General features: G+C 41.6%; 3 protein-coding genes across 3 annotated transcripts; all 3 read right to left on the bottom strand.

The window, feature by feature from the left end:
• Positions 1-2,826: 2,826 nt before the first annotated feature.
• On the bottom strand, positions 2,827-3,414 carry LOC138879450 (uncharacterized). Its single transcript, XM_070159060.1, has 2 exons — positions 3,190-3,414; positions 2,827-3,081 (listed from the first exon to the last, which is right to left on the bottom strand). The coding sequence occupies exons 1-2, from the start codon at positions 3,412-3,414 to the stop codon at positions 2,827-2,829; spliced, it is 480 nt and encodes a 159-aa protein (XP_070015161.1).
• A 242-nt stretch (positions 3,415-3,656) lies between these two features.
• Positions 3,657-4,373, bottom strand: LOC138879449 (uncharacterized). Its single transcript, XM_070159059.1, has 2 exons — positions 3,978-4,373; positions 3,657-3,863 (listed from the first exon to the last, which is right to left on the bottom strand). Exons 1-2 carry the CDS (start codon positions 4,371-4,373, stop codon positions 3,657-3,659), a joined length of 603 nt encoding a protein of 200 aa, XP_070015160.1.
• An 11,574-nt stretch (positions 4,374-15,947) lies between these two features.
• Positions 15,948-16,580, bottom strand: LOC138879448 (uncharacterized). Its single transcript, XM_070159058.1, has one exon. It carries the CDS (start codon positions 16,578-16,580, stop codon positions 15,948-15,950), a length of 633 nt encoding a protein of 210 aa, XP_070015159.1.
• Positions 16,581-19,776: the final 3,196 nt, after the last annotated feature.

The following is a 19,776-nucleotide window of genomic DNA, read 5'->3' as shown; positions in this document are numbered from 1 at the left end:
TTTTAATTTATAAAAAATAGTAAATAAATTTCTGGAAAAAAAAAATTGAAAGCACTAACATGATTTATAATATATAAATAACAATTTAAAAATATATCATCCCATTCTATAAACATGAGACAAATTTAAACCTAAAAATGACTAATATTGCAATTATCTTTAAAAAATACTAAATAAAATTGTAAAAATATGTAAAAATTACCTTGGCCATATTTTGGCATAAATATAAGAATCCAATAAATGAATCATCAAAAATAATAAATTTGGACATAATTATTGGGATTTTATGGATGAGAAAGGGAAATAAATCAGTTTAAAACCTTAAATATTATGAGAAAAATAATGAAATGCTTGGACTTACTTATATATGCATATATATATATATATATATATATATATATATATATATATATATATATTATATTTTATCAGTATTTTACATATTAAAAATATTTAGTGAAAAATTGGGTGTCAACAGCTGCTCCTCTTTACTCAGGAAAGATGAAAGAGTTTTCAGGTAAAGATATGATGGCCAATTTTGACCTAGCGAAACGGTTTGAAAGATTTAGGTTACACCCTGGCTTCTGAGCTACCTACATATATCTGGTTTTACAGGAATCGGGCCATATGTAGTTCAGGATCCGTCCGGAGTATGCCGACGGGTACTTTCCAAAAACAGACACAATATCTCAGGCTAGGTGAGTGGACGGCTTACGGGAACAATTAGGTTTGATATGGCTACGAGCACTGGAGTGTAACCGCTCCCGTCAGAATGGTTGTTACTTGTCGGTTTACCTGCAAATAAGCAATACAAGCATATATTGTGCGTAAATATAGACATGATGCAAATTCCCGTTAGACCATGAATGATGTCTTTGAAGGGTTAGGATGACGTCTTTAGACCATGATGTCCTAGGACATGAAGCGTATAATAAAGGATTCGCAAGCCATGAAATGATGTTATCGGTCCATGAGGATGGTGCCTCCGAACCATGATGCCTTGGAATAATGATATGCAAAAGATTGAAAGAAATCCTCGGGACATGACATGGTGGTCTCGGACTATGAAGATGGTGCCTCCGAACAATGATGCCTTTGGATGAGTTCACGATATTTCAGCTCATGAAGGATGCATTAGAATGTGGCGATCTTTCAGCCATGCGGTGTTGGATCTTTCAGCCGTGCAATATGGCGATCTTTTAGCCGTGCAATGTGGCGATCTTTCAGCCGTGCAATATGGTGATCTTTCAGCCGTGCAATGTGGCGATGTGGCAATCTTTTAGCCGTACAATGTGGCAATCTTTCAGCCATGCAATGTGGCAATCTTTCAGCCGTGCAATATGACAATCTTTTAGCCGTGCAATGTGGCGATCTTTTAGCCGTGCAATGTGGCGTTCTTTTAGCCGTGCAATGAGGAGATCTTTCAGTCGTGCAATGTGGCATTCTTTTAGCCATGCAATGGAGATAGAGACAGTGTTTAGTCTCCAAAGGCAGAATGGTAGCCTTATGCAAGTTGGAAGGCAGAATGGTAGCTTTATGAAAGTTGGAAGGTAGAATAGTAGCCTTATGAAAGTTGGAAGGCAAAATAGTAGCCTTATGCAATGCAAATACAGATACAGGTAAAGCTTAACCTCGGAAGGCAGAATAGTAGCCTTATGCAATTCAAATGCAGATAGAGGTAGAGCTTAACCTCAGAAGGCAGAATAGTAGCCTTATGCAATGTAGATGCAGATAGAGGTAGAGCTTAACCTTGGAAGGCAGAATAGTAGCCTTATGCAAGAAATAAAATAGCAAATGACAGTAGAGTTTTCTTCGCTGATAGCAGATTGCAGTGCGGCGATTACTGGGAGCATTGTGACATACGGAACATTACAGGTGAGTGCTGATAACAAATGTTGGTAATTGCAATGGTTCGGAGAATCGTATTCTAGAACAATGTTTATTCTATGGGCGTACAATATGTTCGATGATTTCGTAACCCTAGTGTCTACATCCAAAGAAAAATCGTGAGTTTTGTAAAGGGGAAGGTTAGTTCGTATTCCCGCTGGCTTTGCTTGACTCGTTTGGATTTAGTCTGGTGATACCGTCTGTATCATTGGGGTAGCTTTACTAAACAAAGTAGTTTAAATAATAGACATGCACGATTTTGTAAAAGTATGACATAAATGTATAATTAAAATAGCTTTTAGATGAACCAACGACTGTGACGCAATTCAAGACATTGCAACCTCTCCTGCTACAGAATTTTGAGGGTCCTCCTCCAAATTCTGCCCCAGTTTGATGGGTTGACATTTCTACTTGTTGCTCGTGCGGCGATCGGCTGAAATTACTTCGGAATTTTGGGGGTCCTCCTCAAAATTCTGTCCCAAATTCCAATTGCTGGGGGGGAGGAGGGGGATGAAAATTTTATTGAATTGTGACCGAACCCATAGGGCTGCCTACTTATCCCCCTCTTAAATGGGAATCAGGTCAGGTGTAGTTCCATTTACATCATATAGGGAAAACATAAAGATTACACATAGTAACGCTTGACTGCATCTGAATTAATCAGCTTTGGCCAGACTTCTCCGTCCATTTCTACAAGTATGACGGATCCTCCTATAAAAACCTGGTGAACTATGTACGGGCCCTGCCAGTTGGGAGAGAACTTCCCTTTGGCTTCATCCTGATGTGGAATTTTTTTTTAGCACCAGCTGTCCCGGTGTGAGTCTTGGCTTGACTCTCTTGTTAAAGGCTCTGGACATTCTATTATGATAGAGTTGACCATGGCAAACTGTGTTCATTCTCTTTCCGTCTATAAGAGCTAGTTTCTCATGACGACTCTTCCTATATGATCCTTAGGGAAGGAATTTCTACTTCAGCAAGAATGACAGCCTTTGTGCCGTAAACCAGCATATAGGGGGTTTCCCCGGCCGATGTGCGGACTATGGTGCGATACCCTAATAGAGCAAATGATAACTTCTTGTGCCGTTGTTTATGCTTCTCTATCATTTTCCTCAATATCTTCTTGATATTCTTGTTGGCGGTTTTCACATATCCATTCATTTGAGGCTTGAAGGATGTGGAATTCTTGTGTCTTATCTTGAAAGTTTAACACATGGTTTACATCAAATCACTGTTGAGATTGGAGCCATTATTAGTGATGATTGACTCTGGGATACCGAATCGACAAATGATGCGGTCGCAGACGAAGTCTGTCACGACTTTCTTAGTTACTGCCTTGTAAGATGCTGCTTCGACCCACTTGGTGAAATAGTCAATTACCACTAGCATAAACCTGTGTCTGTTGGAAGCGGCAGGCTCGATTGGTCCAATGACATCCATTCCCCAGGCGGTGGCCACGGTGAGCTTGTTGTGTTGAGCTATCTCGAAGGTTCCTTTATCATGTACGCATGTATCTGACAGCGATGGCATTTCCAGACATACTGGATACAGTCTGTTTCCATAGTTATCCAAAAGTAACCAGCCTGGAGTATCTTCTTTGCTAAGACAAAACCGTTCATATGTGGACCGAAAGTCCCAGCATGAATTCCTTCTAGTAGCTTGGATGCTTCCCTTGCGTCAACACATCTTACTAATCCCAAATCGGGAATCCTCCTATACTGGATTCCTCTGCTGTGGAAGAAGTTGTTAGAGAATCTCCGAAGTGTGCATTTCTAAGTATGATTAACAAGCTCCGGGTATTCTCCTTTTGCCAAATATTCCTTGATATCATGAAACCAAGGCTTTCCGTCTTCTTCCTCTTCAACATGGTCACAGTAAGCTGGCTGATTATGAATTTTCACTGGAATAGGGTCAATGAAATTCTTGTCCAGATATTGTATCATGGATGATAGGGTAGCCAATGCATCGGCGAACTCATTCTAGATACTAGAAGCATGATGGAATTCCGTCTTCGTGAACCTCTTTCTTAATTCATGTACATGATGCAGATACAGAAGTATCTTGGAGTTCTTGGTTGCCCATTCTTCTCGTACCTGATGTATGAGTAAATCTGAATCTCCAATCAATAACAGCTCTTGCACGTTCATGTCAATGGCCATTTTAAGCCCTAAGATGCAGGCTTCATACTCGGCCATATTGTTGGTGCAGGGGAACTTGAGTTTGGCAGACACTAGATAATGTTGACCGATTTTTGATACCAAGACTTCTCCTATGCCAACTCCTTTAAAGTTCACTGCTCCATCGAAGAACATTATCCAACTGTCATATGATTCTACAATGTCTTCTCCTAAGAATGATACCTCTTCATTAGGAAAATACATTTTCAAGGGTTCGTATTCTCCATCCATGGGGTTTTCGGCAAGGTGGTCTGCTAGTGTCTGTCCCTTGACCGCTTTCTGAGTTACATAAGCAATGTCGAACTCAGTCATAGGATTTTCCACTTGGCTAGCTTGCTAATGGGCATGGGCTTCTGAAAGATGTACTTCAAGGGATCCATCCTTGATATGAGGTACGTAGTATAGGCACAGAAGTAATGTCTCAGCTTATGGGCTACCCAAGTCAAAGCACCACAGGTGCGTTCCAATAGAGAGTACCTGGCCTCGTACGGGGTGAACTTCTTACTGAGATAATAAATGGCTTGTTCCTTCCTCCCCGATTCATCTTGCTGCCCTAAAATGCATCCAAAAACTCTATCTAACAATGAAAGGTAGTGCAATAACGGTCTACCTAGCTCGGGCGGAACTAAGACTGGTGGTGGTGACAGGTACTCCTTGATTCTGTCGAAGGCCTTTTGGTAGTATTTCGTCCATTTGATAGCGGCGTCCTTCTTTAACATTTTGAAGATTGGCTTACAGATAACTGTAGACTGTGCTATGAATCGGCTGATGTAGTTCAGCCTTCCTAGGACACTCATCACATCTTTCTTGTTCTTTGGTGGTGGTAATTCTTAAATGGCTTTAACCATTGATGGGTCTAGTTCTATTCCTCAGTGGCTCATATAAAACCCAAGAAACTTCCCAGCAGGAACCCCAAATGCACACTTTGCGGGGTTTAGTTTCAGGTTGTACCTTCGTAGTCTATTGAAAAACTACCTCAGATCCTCCATGTGGTCAGTGGACTTCTTGGATTTGATGATAACGTCATCCACATATACCTCTATCTCCTTGTGTATCAGATCATGGAAAATGGTTGTCATGGTTCACATGTAGGTGGCCTGATATGCCGGAGAATTTCGGCACATTTCAATACAAATTGCTTGTATTTTAGCTTGTTTTGAATGCAATTATCTCCTATACTTATGTAATTTTTGTGTTTTTATAGTACATGAGGTTTAAGGACCTAAGAGCACGGAAATGAAAGAAAAAAGACAAGAAAAGAGCAAAATGCAGCACAAATGTAGAAATGCGGTCCAAGATGAGATCGCAGATCCCACATGCGAGCCGCATAATGTGCATAAGATCGCAAACCACAACAGAATGTTGACCAAAGTCCAGTGCAAGAAATGCGGTCCAGAATGTGATCGCATAATAGGTTCGCGGACCGCATAATGGACAGCAAACTCAAGGAGAGAAATCTGATGGTGGAAAATACGATGCTAAATGCGATCGCATACCTAGTATGCGGACTGCAAATCAACAATCTGAAGACGGCCTGGAAACTAGGGTTTTGAAATGCAATGGGCATGAGGATAATGCGGACCACATGTCTGTTATGCGACAGATATGCGGTCGCATATTTAACCTGAAAGGGCATTTTTGTCCGATTTTAATCCCAAATTTTGGCCCCCTATAAATAGATTTATTGAGGTTTTATGGGCTCATCTCGTCTAACTTTGAGACTACAATACAAGGCTTTAATATTCCTCTCTTTTGGAAGCTTTTGGGTCAAGAATCTTTCACTTTGTAAGCTTTATTGCATTAAATATTCTCTTCGTTTTGTATTTTAGCATGTGTACCATAGGCTTGCCCTTATTTTAATTCATCTCTTAATTCTAAGAATGCTCGGTTACAGGACCTTTTAAGATTGTAATGTAGTTTTAGGGAAGGGTAGGATAAGCATTTGGGTACAAGTGACTACACGCTCCTTGAACACTAATCACATTTTTTTTCTTGTTCCTCTTTGCTTCTTTCGTAACCACATAGCCTTCATTAGCTTTAACTTTTTCCACCATTTAGTCGCCTCAACTACCTCTTTTATTCTCTTCAAGACTCCTTATGTGTAAATACTCACAACTCTTATATATATTTTTTCTTTCATTTTTTTTATATATATTGCTTTTGTAGCATGAGTAGTTTCACATTTTGAGGTTCACTTTCCTACGCTCATTGTACAATCTTGCCAATTTCTGACATCACATCACACCCCCAACTTAGTATTTTAGCCTCATTCTCAATGCTCAAGGAGGGACGGGTTCAAAAGGGGGAATTATTTCACAAAAAGGAAAAGGTTTGCAATGAGTAGCCAAAGAAAAGGTTAAAGGCTCAAATGGGGTAACTAGTGATACTATCTGTACAATGGGTGGCTTGAAAGGCTAACCAGTTTTCCAAAAATCACAAAGACTGCCTAAGGTCATTTATCCAACCAAATGTAAGTATTATAAGTATCAAAAAACCAACCGGGCAAGTTCCAGATGGCAGAAGCAAACACAAGAATTATTTACACAAAGAACTCACACACATGGCACACGAACTGTTTGGCTCACATAGTTTGAAGCCCTCGGGTTAACACTTGGAAACTCAAAGCTTTCATCATATATACATGTATAACTCTAGGTAGACATAAAGTCACAGAGCGAGCCTCAAGTTCACACAGTTGATCTCTTCTGGAAGGGTATAGGCTATATACAGACACACATGCTTGAAACTAGACACTTACACCAAACCGGTCAACATGTTTCATTCTACTATCCTGGTTCTACTATTACACCCTTGGAAAAGAACCTGGTGAAGAAAAACCAAGGGGAATTCATTGCTAATTACTAAAGCTGGAGAACTATCTACTTGTTTTTGTTTTTTTTATATGCACGAGGATAACATAATTTTTTTTCCAAATCACAAAACACTAATATATACAGAATCACAAAATACACATGAGTACATAAGTTTGTTTGTAACACAAAAACATAAACATGTACAACGGTTTCCAATGTCACAAAAGTATATATAAGGCTACCACCACCAACTAAAAAGCTTGCATTATCCCCAATGCATAAGAACATAGAGTAGAGTTTAAGTGGCTCCCTGAGGTGCACTAAGCGCTATGGGAGTCGGCATCCGACTGAGTGATGGTGGGGTCACCCTCGGATGTTGAAGCTGGGACTGATGAGATCTTGGCCTGAGAAGTGACCTCCACTGATGGGGGAGGGATCTCTAGCTAGCCCAATACTAGAGCTAGGGCCTATGAGCTGCTAGCCTTGCCCGTTGATGGCTGAGTGGTTGATGGATCTGCAGGGGCGGCTATATCTGCTAGCGAATGATGTATCGCCATCTGAATGTCTGCTTGCTTCTCGTCCTCAGCTGTAGGAGCAACAATCTGTTTGCCCTTCTCCTGAAGGCTATCATCCTTCGTGGACCACGAATTCTCCTCATCCTCTCCCTCGTCTGCCTCTTCACCATCGGAATCAATAGATCATCTGGAAACTTCCTCATCAAGAATACCAATACGTACTGGAGGATTTGGAGACTGGGAAGCCCCGAAAGTCTGAGGTGCAATGTCTGCCATCGGAGTAGTAAAATCAAGACCCAAATCTGGTGCTGCTGTGTTTGCACCCTACTCACCTTCCTTGGGAAGGAGTGATGATAGATCAAACTCCAAAGTCTGCATCTTATGGAGCTCGGTCTTTATAGTGGCAACCTCCTCCCGGAGCTTAGGCAGGTCACAAACCTCACCTTGCTCTATCTTCTTAACCCTCAACTCAAGCTGTTGCAGGCGATCCGCATAAGTTGTTTGTTGTTGTTGGAGTGTTGTCACTGAGGACTGTATCGGAGTCAAGGACTGTTTGATGAGGTTTGGTAAGGTCTTCAAAAGCTGGTCTACCTTGGCATTGGCATGTTGAGTAATGAGACCAAGCCTCGAGATGGATGGCAGTGCAACAGAAGGCTGAGCAATGGTGGACTGAGAGGCGGGCTGTGCAGTGGAAGTGGATTCAACTGGAGCCTGAGGGGACACAGGAGTCTCGGATTCTGAGGGCTCTACATCAACTGGAATCGGAGTCTGAACCTATAGGGAGTAACAACATCACTAATGCGCGTGATGTCAATATCCTGCAACACCTTTCCTGTCTTATCGGAGAGTGACATGAGTGGAATGTTCACGGCCTTGCAGAGGCCTGTGATCAAATAGGTGAATGGCAGTGAAATGGCAGTCTGTCTTGCTCGGATCCCGAACTTTTGGAAGATAAGGGCACCCACATCGATCTTGATTCCCGTCATAATGCATGCTATGAGAAGAGCCTTCTCAATGCTTATGTCAGTCTCATTTGTGGACGGTATTAGTCGAGAGGTGAAAAAACTAAGACAAAATCGACCCTATCGTGTGAGATCCTCCTTGAATATTTTTTGCGAAGGATTGATTCAAGCATGGTTCCCCTTTGCTATCATAGATTCTATCCAACTCTGCTCATTCTCCTAGTTTACCCATTTGGCTTGATACTCAGCTGTGCCAGAGCTTCAATTAGGGATGTAAAATTTATTAATAGTCTTAGCGCTGTAGATCACGTCTTTCCCCCAAACTAATACAGTATCACAAAATACCCTATTGTGCTTGTGGTGAGCAGTCCTGGAAGCTCCGTATGAGGCATAAAACTCACGGACAAGGGTTTCATTGAGTCATCTGGTAGCTCGGTGAAACACTCCCATTTTCTGGCTTTTATGTTCTCCCAAATATGGGGGTGCTGGGTAGTGAAAATTAGGTCCGCCATTACTGAGGATCAGTTCAATCATTGGGAACGATGACATTTGCGGCTCGCAAAATCAAAATGCGGTCTGCATTTTTGTCGTATAACTAAACCCTATATTGGCTGAGGAAGAGATTGAATAATTAATATACGGACCACAAACTCCTGCATACTAACACAGTACACCCAGTTTCACAACATGATTTTTGCGACCATTTTGTGATCGCATTTCTTATTTTGTGGTGAAATTTGTGATCGCATTTCATGATTTGGTTTTCTGAGAAATTAGGTTTGTGATGGTTATGCGGTCTGCATAGTGGTTATGCGATCGTATAACCCATCGCATACTTGTATTATTTCAAGAGATTGCAAGTTTGCGACAAGTTTGTGGTCCGCATAGTGGTAATGCGACCGCATACCTGTCGCGTTGTGACTTCTTTTTTGTTTTTTTTTTCTTTTCACTGTTGCCTACTCGGTTGCTCACATGGTATTTCTGTGCAGATATGGCTCCCAAGAAACATGCATCCTCTTCCAAGAAAAGGGCCTCCACCATTCATCAAGCAACACCACCAAAACTTCGACGACTGGATACTACTGTGGCACATCCCTCCCAGTCTGATGAGGAGGATACCTTGCCTTCAATAGACCTACAGGCAGAGGCACGAAGAAAAAGGGGTGATGACTTCCAACTTCGGTTTGCAATTGATGGTTCTAGGGAACTCTATAGAGAAGGGCTAACAAAGAGAAAAATCCCTACCGAGAAACAAGTGAGCATGAGCGGACTTAAAGAGCAGCACCCCCATATTTGGGAGAACGTAAAAGCAAGAAAATGGGAGTGTTTCACCAAGCTGCCAGATGACTACAATAAAACCCCCCGTCCATAAGTTTTATGCCTCATACGGAGCTTCCAGGACTTCTTACCATAAGCGCAATAGGGTATTCTGTCATATTGTATTAGTTCGGGGGAAAGACGTGAGCTGCATCGCTAAGACTATTAATAAATTTTACATCCCTGACTGGAGCCCGGGCACAACTGAGTACAAAGCCAAATGGGTAAACCGGGAGAATGAACAGAGTTGGAGAGCATCTGTGATAGCAAAGGGGACCCATGCTTGGATCAATACTGTGCACAAAATATTAAAGGAGGATCTCACATGAGAGGGTCAATTTCGGCTTAGCTTTGTTACCTCTAGACTAATACAGTCCACAAATGAAACTGACATAAGCATTGAGAAGGCTCTTCTCATTGCATGCATTATGACGCGAATCAAGATCGATGTGGGTGCCCTTATCTTCCAAGATTTAGGGATTCGAGCAAGGCAGACAGCCACTTCACTGGCATTCCCCTGTTTGATCACAGCCCTCTACAAGGTTGTGAACGTCCCACTCATGTCACACTCTGACAAGACAGGGAATGTGCTGAAGGATATTGACATCACGCGCATTAGTGATGTTGTTACTCCCCTAGAGGTTAAGACTCCGATTCTAGTTGATGTAGAGCCCTCAGAGTCCCAGACTCCTGTGTCCCCTCAGGCTCCGGTTGCATCCACTTCCACTACATAACCCGCCTCTAAATCCACCATTGCTCAGACTTCTGCTGCACTGCCAGCCATCTCGAGGTTTGGTCTCATTGCGCAGCATGCTAATGCTAAGGTAGACCAACTTCTGAAGACCTTACCGAACCTCATCAAACAGGCTTTGACTCTGATACAGTCCTCAGTGATAGCACTCCAACAACAACAAACAACTTATGGGGATCGCCTGTAACAGCTTGAGTTGAGGGTTGAGAAAATAAAGCAAGTTGAGGTTTGTGACCTGCCTAAGCTCCGAGAGGAGGTTTCCACTATGAAGACCGAGCTCCACAAGATGCAGACTTTGGAGTTCGATCTATCATCACTCCTGCTAAAGGAAGGTGAGCAGGGTGCAGACACAGCAGCACCAAATTTAGGTCTTGATTTCACTACCCTGATGGCAGACATTGCACCTCAGACTGCTGGGGCTTCCCAGTCTCCAACTACTTCTGTACATATTGATATTCCCGATGAGGAGGTTTCTGAATACTCTACTGAGTCCGAGGGTGAGAAGGCAGATGAGGGCGAGGATGAGAAGCATTCGTGGTCCAAGGAGGATGATGGCCCTCAGGAGAAGGGCAAGCAGATTACTGCTCCTAGAGCTGAGGACGAGGAGCAAGCAGACATTCGGATGGCGATACAACATTGGCTAGCAGATATGGCTACCCCTGTAGATCCATCGGCCACTCAGCCATCAGCGGGTAAGGCTAGTAGCTCACAGGCCCCAGCTCCAGTATTGGGCCAGCCAAAGATCCCTCCTTCATTAGTGGAGGTCACTCCTCAGGCCAAGATCTCATTTTTCCCATCTTCAGCATCCGAGGGAGACCCCACCATCACTCAGCCGGCTACCGCCTCCCATAGCGCTTAGTGCACCTCAGAGAGCCCCTTAAACTCTACTTTATGTTCTTATACATTTGGGACAATGCATGCTTTTTAGTTGGGGGTGGTAGCCTTGTATATACTTTTATGATATTGGTAACTGTTGTACATGTTTATTCTTTTGTGTTACAAACAAACTTATGTACTCATGTGTATTTTGTGATTCTGTATATATTAGTGTTTTGTGATTTGGAAAAAAAATTATGTTATCCTTGTGCATATAAAAAAAACAAAAACAAGTAGATAGTTCTCCAGCTTTAGTAATTAGCAATGAATTCCCCTTGGTTTTTCTTCACCAGGTTCTTTTCCAAGGGTGTAATAGTAGAACCAGGATAGTAGAATGAAACATGTTGACCGGTTTGGTGTAAGTGTCTAGTTTCAAGCATGTGTGTCTGTATATAGCTTATACCCTTCCAGAAGAGATCAACTATGTGAACTTGAGGCTCGCTCTGTGACTTTATGTCTACCTAGAGTTATACATGTATATATGATGAAAGCTTTGAGTTTCCAAGTGTTAACCCGAGGGCTTCAAACTATGTGATCCAAACAGTTCGTGTGCCATGTGTGTGAGTTCTTTGTGTAAATAATTCTTGTGTTTGCTTCTGCCATCTAGAACTTGCCCAGTTGGTTTTTTTATGCTTATAATACTTACATTTGGTTGGAGAAATGACCTTAGGCAGTCTTTGTGATTTTTGGAAAACCAGTTAGCCTTTCAAGCCATCCATTGTACAGATAGTATCACTAGTTACCCCATTTGAGCCTTTAACCTTTTCTTTGACTACCTCATTACAAACCTTTCTCTTTTTGTGAAATAATTCCCTCTTTTGAACCCGTCCCTCTTGATAATTGAGAATGAGGCTAAAATCCTAAGTTGGGGTGTGTTGCAAAGTCGGAAATTGGTAAGATTGTACAATGAGCGTAGGAAAGTGAACCTCAAAATGTGAAACTACTCATGCTCCAAAAGCAATATATAAAAAAAATGAAAGAAAAAATAAATATAAGAGTTGTGAGTATTTACACATAAGGAGCCTTGAAAAGAATAAAATAGGTAGTTGAGGCGACTAAATGGTGGAAAAGTTGAAGCTAATGAAGGCTATGTTGTTAGGAAAGAAGCAAAGAGCAACAAGAAAGAAAATGTGATTAGTGTTCAAGGAGGGTGTAGTCATTTGTACCCAAATGTTTATCCTACCCTTCCCTAAACCTACATTACAAGCTTAAAAAGTCTTTATGGGATCTCCAACCGAGCGTTCTTAGAATTAAGCGATGAATTAAAACAAGGGCAAGCCTATGGTATGGTGTGTTGCAACACTTGAAATTTTTCTTTAGAGTGAGTGTATTTGTGAATTCGTCCCTTCTTATTGTCATTGTAAATATTGTGATTTTGGGACTTTCTTTCTAGTGAGGGCACATGAACTGTGAGGTTGCACAGAAGTTGAGTTTTTGAATCAAATGCAAGTGCACTCAACTGAGGGTAACATTTTGTTAAATTGGTCTAGGCTCAAAATTTCACAAGTTGATTAGGTTTCCTTGTATTTATTGATGGTTTAGGAAGGGTAAAACAATCGAAGATGCATGCTTGAAGTACTAACAACAAACACTCTCCATGGTTACTATTGTTTCATGTCTTGTAGATGGTGTCTAGAATAGGATAGTGTTGTTTTAGTTTCTTGAGGACAAGCAAGAGTTTAAGTTGGGGGTATTGATATGCCGGAGAATTTCGGCACATTTCAATACAAATTACTTAGATTTTAGCTTGTTTTGAATGCAATTATCTCCTATACTTATGTAATTTTAGTGATTTTGCAGTACATGAGGTTTAAGGACCTAAGAGTATGGAAATGAAAGCAAAAAGCCACAAAAAGACAAGAAAAGAGTAAAATGTAGCACAAATATAGAAATGCGGTCCAAGATGCGATCGCAAATCCCACATGCGAGCCGCATAATGCGCATAAGATCGTAAACCACAACAAAATGTTGGCCAAAATCTAGTGCAAGAAATGCGGTCCAGAATGTGATCGCATAATAGGTTTGCGGACCGCATAATGGACCGTAAACTCATGGAGAGAAATCTAATGGTGGAAAATGCGACGCTAAATGCGATCGCATACCTGGTATGCGGACCACAAATCAACAGCGCCAAGACGGCCTGGAAACTAGGGTTTTGAAATGCGATTGTCATGAGGAGAATGCGGGCCACATGTTTGTTATGCGACAGATATGCGGTCGCATATTTAACTTGAAAGGGCATTTTTGTCCAATTTATGTCTCGGATTTTGGCCCTCTATAAATAGATTTATTGAGGTTTTGTGGGTTCATCTCGTCTGACTTTGAGACTACAATGGAAGGCTTTAATATTCTTCTCTTTTGGAAGCTTTTGGGTCAAGAATCTTTCACTTTGTAAGTTTTATGGCATTAAATATTCTCTTCCTTTTATATTTTAGCATGTGTAGCTAACATTAAATACTAAGGTTGTGGACCCTAAATGGGTGTTATGTCAATGGGTGTTTAACATTAAATATACATATATATATATAATGGTTGGTTGATATTTATTTACTTCTCATTCTTCATTCATTGTTAGTGGTTGCAAACATTAACAAGTGCCATTAAATTCTTGCTTTACTTGGGAAAGTGGGTTAGAATTTGGTAGTAGTAAATATTAAAGACTCAAGGCTTTAAACCAGTGTTTAATAGAATCGCTTAGGAATAAGTGGGTTTTATTTGGCATATATTGATTGTTCTTAATTGCAACTCTTTTATATTTGGAAAAATCATAAAGAGGAAATACTACCCAACTATTGGAAAATATTGGGTAGTCATTTAGACATCATTTGCATATCAAAAGGACCTTCCATTAGAAATATATCATATTAACACCGATAGTATTACACTTCATAAAAGGGGACACTACCTTGGTTTCTTTAATCAAATTATTTACATTCTCAACTCTACAATTAACTATTACTTTAAACCAAAATCATTTCATACTCTTGTTACCATTAACTGAATCGAATTATGACTTTATCAAGTAACACACTGTTTGAGTAACCGTTTCACACATATTCCCTATGGGATTCGACCCCAATCTTGTTGGGTTATTATATTTGACATCGACCGCCTAACACTATTTATTAAAGTATAATTTGAGTGTATCATGGACCCTGCATTCTTCAGGCTGAATGGGATCATCTTGTAACAATACACTCCCCACGGCATAATGAAAGCTGTTTTCTGAACATCTTCCTCATCCATCTAGATCTGATGATAACCAGCGAAGCAATCCACGAATGACTATAGATCATGCTTGGCACAGATGTCAATCAGGATGTGTATATTCGGTAAAGGGAAGTCGTCTTTCGGACTAGCCTGGTTGAGATCCCGGTAGTTGACATAGACTCTAACCTTCCACCTTTCTTGGTACTGGAACAATGTTGGCTAACCATGTCGGGTACTCAACCACCCTGAGAACCTTAGCTTTGATCTACTTAGTGACTTCTTCCTTGATTTTCAGACTCATATCAGGTTTGAACTTTCTGAGCTTTTGCTTTACCGGTGGACACCTTGGATCGGTTGGCAGTTTGTAAGCCACAATAGACGTACTCAGACCGGTCATGGCACCATACGACGAAGCAAATATGTCCTCATACCCCATTAGACACTTTGTGTATTCTTTCTTCTCTGATGGCGATAGGTGCATGCAGATTCGTGTTCTCAACTTCTTTGACAGTCTCATCAGGTATGTCATTTTTTTCTGAATCAATGTACATTTGTTGCATTGTCTCATTGCATGTCACAGTCATTGGTTCATCAAGATAAGTAATAGTAATGTTGTATTGGTAAAATAAGGAGGAAAACGATATAAATAAATATTAATTCATTGGAAAAATCAAGCATGCTTTGATAAATTGAATAATTGGTTTGAAAATTGAAAATCTTATCGCAGAATTTGAAAAATGCGAAAAGAAAAACCATTCAGTAAATAAAACAATGAATAGTGCTTGTTTTAGCCTTGCTACCCCGAGGCTCATCGGGCTCTGGTGGTCTTGATAGTCCAATTGTTGTGGTATGCCCCTCTGCTCATAACTTGTATGGAAGGACCTTCCTGTCTCTCCTCCTCGAGAATAACACAACAATTCATATCATTGTCCTCTAGAAACAAGTTTTTCATTGTCGCGAGTGCTTCTTCTTTATCTGTCTCATAGACAATGTCGGCCTGTTGAAAAGTCTGCTTCAGGTGCGGTATTATTTGCTCTAACGGGTAGCAAGGACCGCTCCATGGTGGCGACCTATTATTGAACTCCTCCCAGGTGTATTCATATCCCAAATCGAAAGTAGTGCCATGTTCTTGGGTTTTATAAGTTTAGAGATGCCTTGGAAATTCTTGCCGAGTCCTTTGCCAGGTTCGTACCCACTCCAGTTCAATGTACTCTCGATCTTGTTATCCCACCATTTGTCTTTGTCAAAGAATTGACCCGCTCGATGTGGTGGTAAGTTTCTCCACCCAGCTTTCTTCTTCCTCCAATTGCCGGAATGGTTTGGCGACTGTATATAGGATTGCTACCGTCACCATTAATGATCACTTCCTGGTGATTCCATTCGAACTTTACGACCTGATGCAGCGTTGAAGCTACGGCCCCAGCAGCATGAATCCAGTGTCATCATAGCATCAAGTTGTAGGACGCTGGCACATCTATCACTTGAAAATCGACCTCGAACCAAGTTGGTTTTATCTGCAGACACAGACTAATCTCACCAATGGTAGACCTTTGAGACCCATCAAAAACATTCACATTGATTTCTCCTTCTTTTATCCCATACAGCCCTTTACCCAACTTCTTGAGTGTTACCAAAGGACAAATGTTAAGGCTGGAACCCCCGTCGATCAGGATCCTGGTGATTAAATAGTCTTCGCATTGTATAGTGATGTGTAGTGCTTTGTTGTGACCTGGCCCTTCAGGCGGTTGCTCGTCCTCATAAAAGGTGATTTCGTGGCTTTCTAGCACTAGCCCCACCATATTAGCCATTTCCTCGCCAGTGATGTTACTAGGCACGTAGGCTTCACTCAGCACCTTCAACAGAGCATTCTTGTGTGTTTTGGAATTCTGCAGCAACGAGAGGATGGATATTTGTGCTGGCGTCTTGTTCAACTGGTCAATGACCGAATACTCCTTGGCTTGTATTTTCCTCCAAAGGTCATCCGGACCTGTCTTAATGAGGGGAGGCCGATTGGAGGACTGCTTGCTTGATTCAGCTAGATGTTCAGGGGTATAGACTCTACCAGTTCTTGTCATACCCTAGGCTGCGATGGTCTTTCAATTCTGACCTAACAATTTCTTGTTGCCTCGGCTGTATAATCCCAGTGTATGGCATTTGTGTAAAATGACGGTATGGTGGACATCACCATTGGGATCTGTGCGACTATCTTCACTTCGAATGGAACATGTTCTTTAGGTGGAAAGACTACATCCTCAAATGGTGCTGGTGCCTTTGCTGATGTCGCTGCTTCAAATTCAAGAGGCATAGACATATCTACCTCGGTGTTCTCAGACGGTTGGATCTAGACTATAATCGGATTGAGAGTTACTGCTGGTTTCTTTGGGTCATTGCCTTTTGCAATCAAATTGATGGATCCTTCGGATCCCAATCGTCCTCCATTTCGATCATGTTAATACCCCCGCCATTATGGTCTAGTAGAGGTTATTGCAGACGTTCAGAGTGGCTTCCTTTGCTACAATGACTTTGTTATCAATCAGAGACTGTATCTTATCTTTTAAAGAGCGGCATTCATCGATAGTGTGTCCTTTCATAATGGAGTGGTCTGCACAAGACTTGTTTGGGTTAACCCACTGAGAAGGATTCTTAGGGGTTGTAGCAGGGACGGGGGGTAACATAACTGGCGGCTTTGAGTCTCTCATATAGCTGGTCAATGGGCTCGGTGATGGCTGTGTATTGTTTTGGAGGCCTCCGATCAAAATTAGGTCGGGGCCTAAGGAAATTTTTGCTAACGAGGGTTAATGATGGGTAATAAGATGGTTGGGCATTGTATGTTTGGTAGACATGAGTGGGCTGGGAGTATCTGGGTGAGGTAGGTTGATATGCAGGGGGTGGAGATGACTGATAAGTTGGTGGTGAAGCTTGGTAGGAGGGTGTTTGGTAATTTGGGGTTGGCTGATATATGAGTGGATGTATTAGGTAAGTTTGGTATTTGAGAAGAGACTTGGTCCTTTGTGCGACCATCACGGCCCCTACGTCCCTCTTCTTAGACATACCACCAGACTGAAATGACTTATTTGTAGCTTGCAAGGCCTCGAAGTTTGTAACCATACCGCTCTTAATACCTTCTTCAATTCGTTCCCCTAGTTTGATTATGTTAGAAAACTTATGATTCTCAATCCCCATCAATCGTTCATAATATTGTGGGTCTTGAGCCCGGACAAAGAACTTGTTCATTTATTCTTCTTCTTAGGCAGGTCTGACCTTAGTAGCTTTGAACCTCCAGCGACTACCATACTCATGAAATGTCTCTGTGGGCTTCTTCTTTAGATTCTGGATATACAAACACGTCTGGCGCGTTCTCTATGTTAAACCTTAACCTGTCCATAAATTCAGATACCATACCTACCCAGCTCGACCACTTATTGGGATCTTGGCTGATGTACCAAGATAGCGCATCTCCTTTCAGACTCCTCATGAACAGTTTCATGCAGATCCTTTCATCTTTTCCTACTCTGACCAGCTTGTTGCAGTATGTCCTCATATGGACCCTTGGATCACCTGCACCATCAAACATCTCGAACTTAGGAGGTTTGTACCCCTTCGGTAGTTCGATATCCGATTGTATGCAGAGGTCTTCATAGTTCAACCCTTAGAGCCCTTTACTTCATTCGACGCCCTGAATTCGGCTGGTTAGTTTCTTAAGTTCTTCAGCCAAGTTTCAGATGAGTAGATCCTTTTCATCAAACTCAGGTGTGCAAGATAAAGGTTGGGTGGAGAGTGGCATGGTCTCCACGTAGATGGGATTGTTGTGGTGGCATGGTGTGTGGGCGTGGAAATGGTCATTTGCAGATTTTTGCGATTCGGGGATGAGTAGTGGAATGTTGTTCGGAGTATGGCAAGTGTTGCATTGGTTCTTTGTTGGAGCAGTGGGATGATTTGGTTGTTTTTAAGGAGGTGTGGGATTTTGAATATTGGGGAAGTTAGTGTCTGGGGTGCTGAGGGAGAAGGATTGGTTGGCCAGATTCCGGACCTGATCGAGCTCTTCCTGAAACTTCAACAAATTCTGCTCAAGTTGTGACACATTTTCGTTGGCAACATGAATACCATGGCCATCAGTGGCCTCTGCTATTATGTTCTCTTTTTTGATGTTGTTCAAATCTTTCATTTTGCCTTTGTTCTTGTTCTTAACAGGACTAAGAAGCGGAGTGGGTGGAGGGCACCTGGATCTCGTGGAATAAGATGATGTTGCCAGAGTGCACGAACTAACCTTTGGGGAGGGGAATAACAAAACAAAATAATAAAAAATGGTAACAAAGTTAGTGAGGATCATTTGCGGATTTTTGCGGTTCGGGGATGAGTAGTAGAATGTTGTTCGGAGTATGGAAAGTGTTGCATTGGTTCTTTGTTGGAGCAGTGGGATGATTTGGTTGTTGTTGAGGAGGTGTGGGATTTTGAACATTGGGGAAGTTGGTGTCTGTGGTGCTGAAGGAGAAGGATTGGTTGGCTAGATTCCCGACATGATCGAGCTCTTCTTGAAACTTTAACAATTTTTGCTGAAGTTGTGATACATTTTCGTTGGGAACCTGAATACCATGGCCATCAGTGGCCTCTACTGTTGTGTTCTCTTTTTTGATATTGTTCAAAACTTCCATTTTGCCTTTGTTTTTGTTCTTAGAAGGGCTAAGAGGAGGAGTGGGTGGAGGGCCCCTGGATCTCGTGGAATAAAATGATGTTGCCAGAGTGCATGAACTAACCTTTGGGGAGGAGAATAACAAAACAAAATAAAACAAAAAGGTAATCAAGTTAGTGAGGATCATAAAAAGTATTGCAATATTTAAATACGTAGTTCAAGAATGCAAATCGTGTCCTAATTTGGGAACCTCATTGTGCCCGAGGTGGTCCTAGCGACAAGTTGATTTTGAGAACTTGGAATGCTAAATGCCTCATTTCATTGATAAAGGTAAGGAGAATCCCAAATCGACATTAAATAAACAGAAAATAAAAGTTACTAATGGCCATTGCCCTTGTTACATTTTAAAGCAAAGATAAATTCCTATCTACTTGGTCCCAGAAGGACCTTCCCTAGATTCGGCATCCTTGGCTTCGTTGAACAGCTTCCCCAACTCGCGAAGCCCTAGCAACAGATATGCTCTGTCTAGATATCCACCTTCAATTCCTTTAGCTTCTTGACAATCTTCGACCCTTTTGTGAAACATTCTTTCCAGTTCCACTATGCCTCCCTCTAAATATCCAAGCCTTTTGTTGGAGTTT

This window comes from Nicotiana sylvestris, chromosome 10 (assembly GCF_000393655.2).
Source record: "Nicotiana sylvestris chromosome 10, ASM39365v2, whole genome shotgun sequence".
Lineage (NCBI taxonomy): Eukaryota > Viridiplantae > Streptophyta > Magnoliopsida > Solanales > Solanaceae > Nicotiana > Nicotiana sylvestris.
Note: the sequence above shows the minus strand (reverse complement) of the source record. Positions and strands in the feature narration are given on the sequence as shown.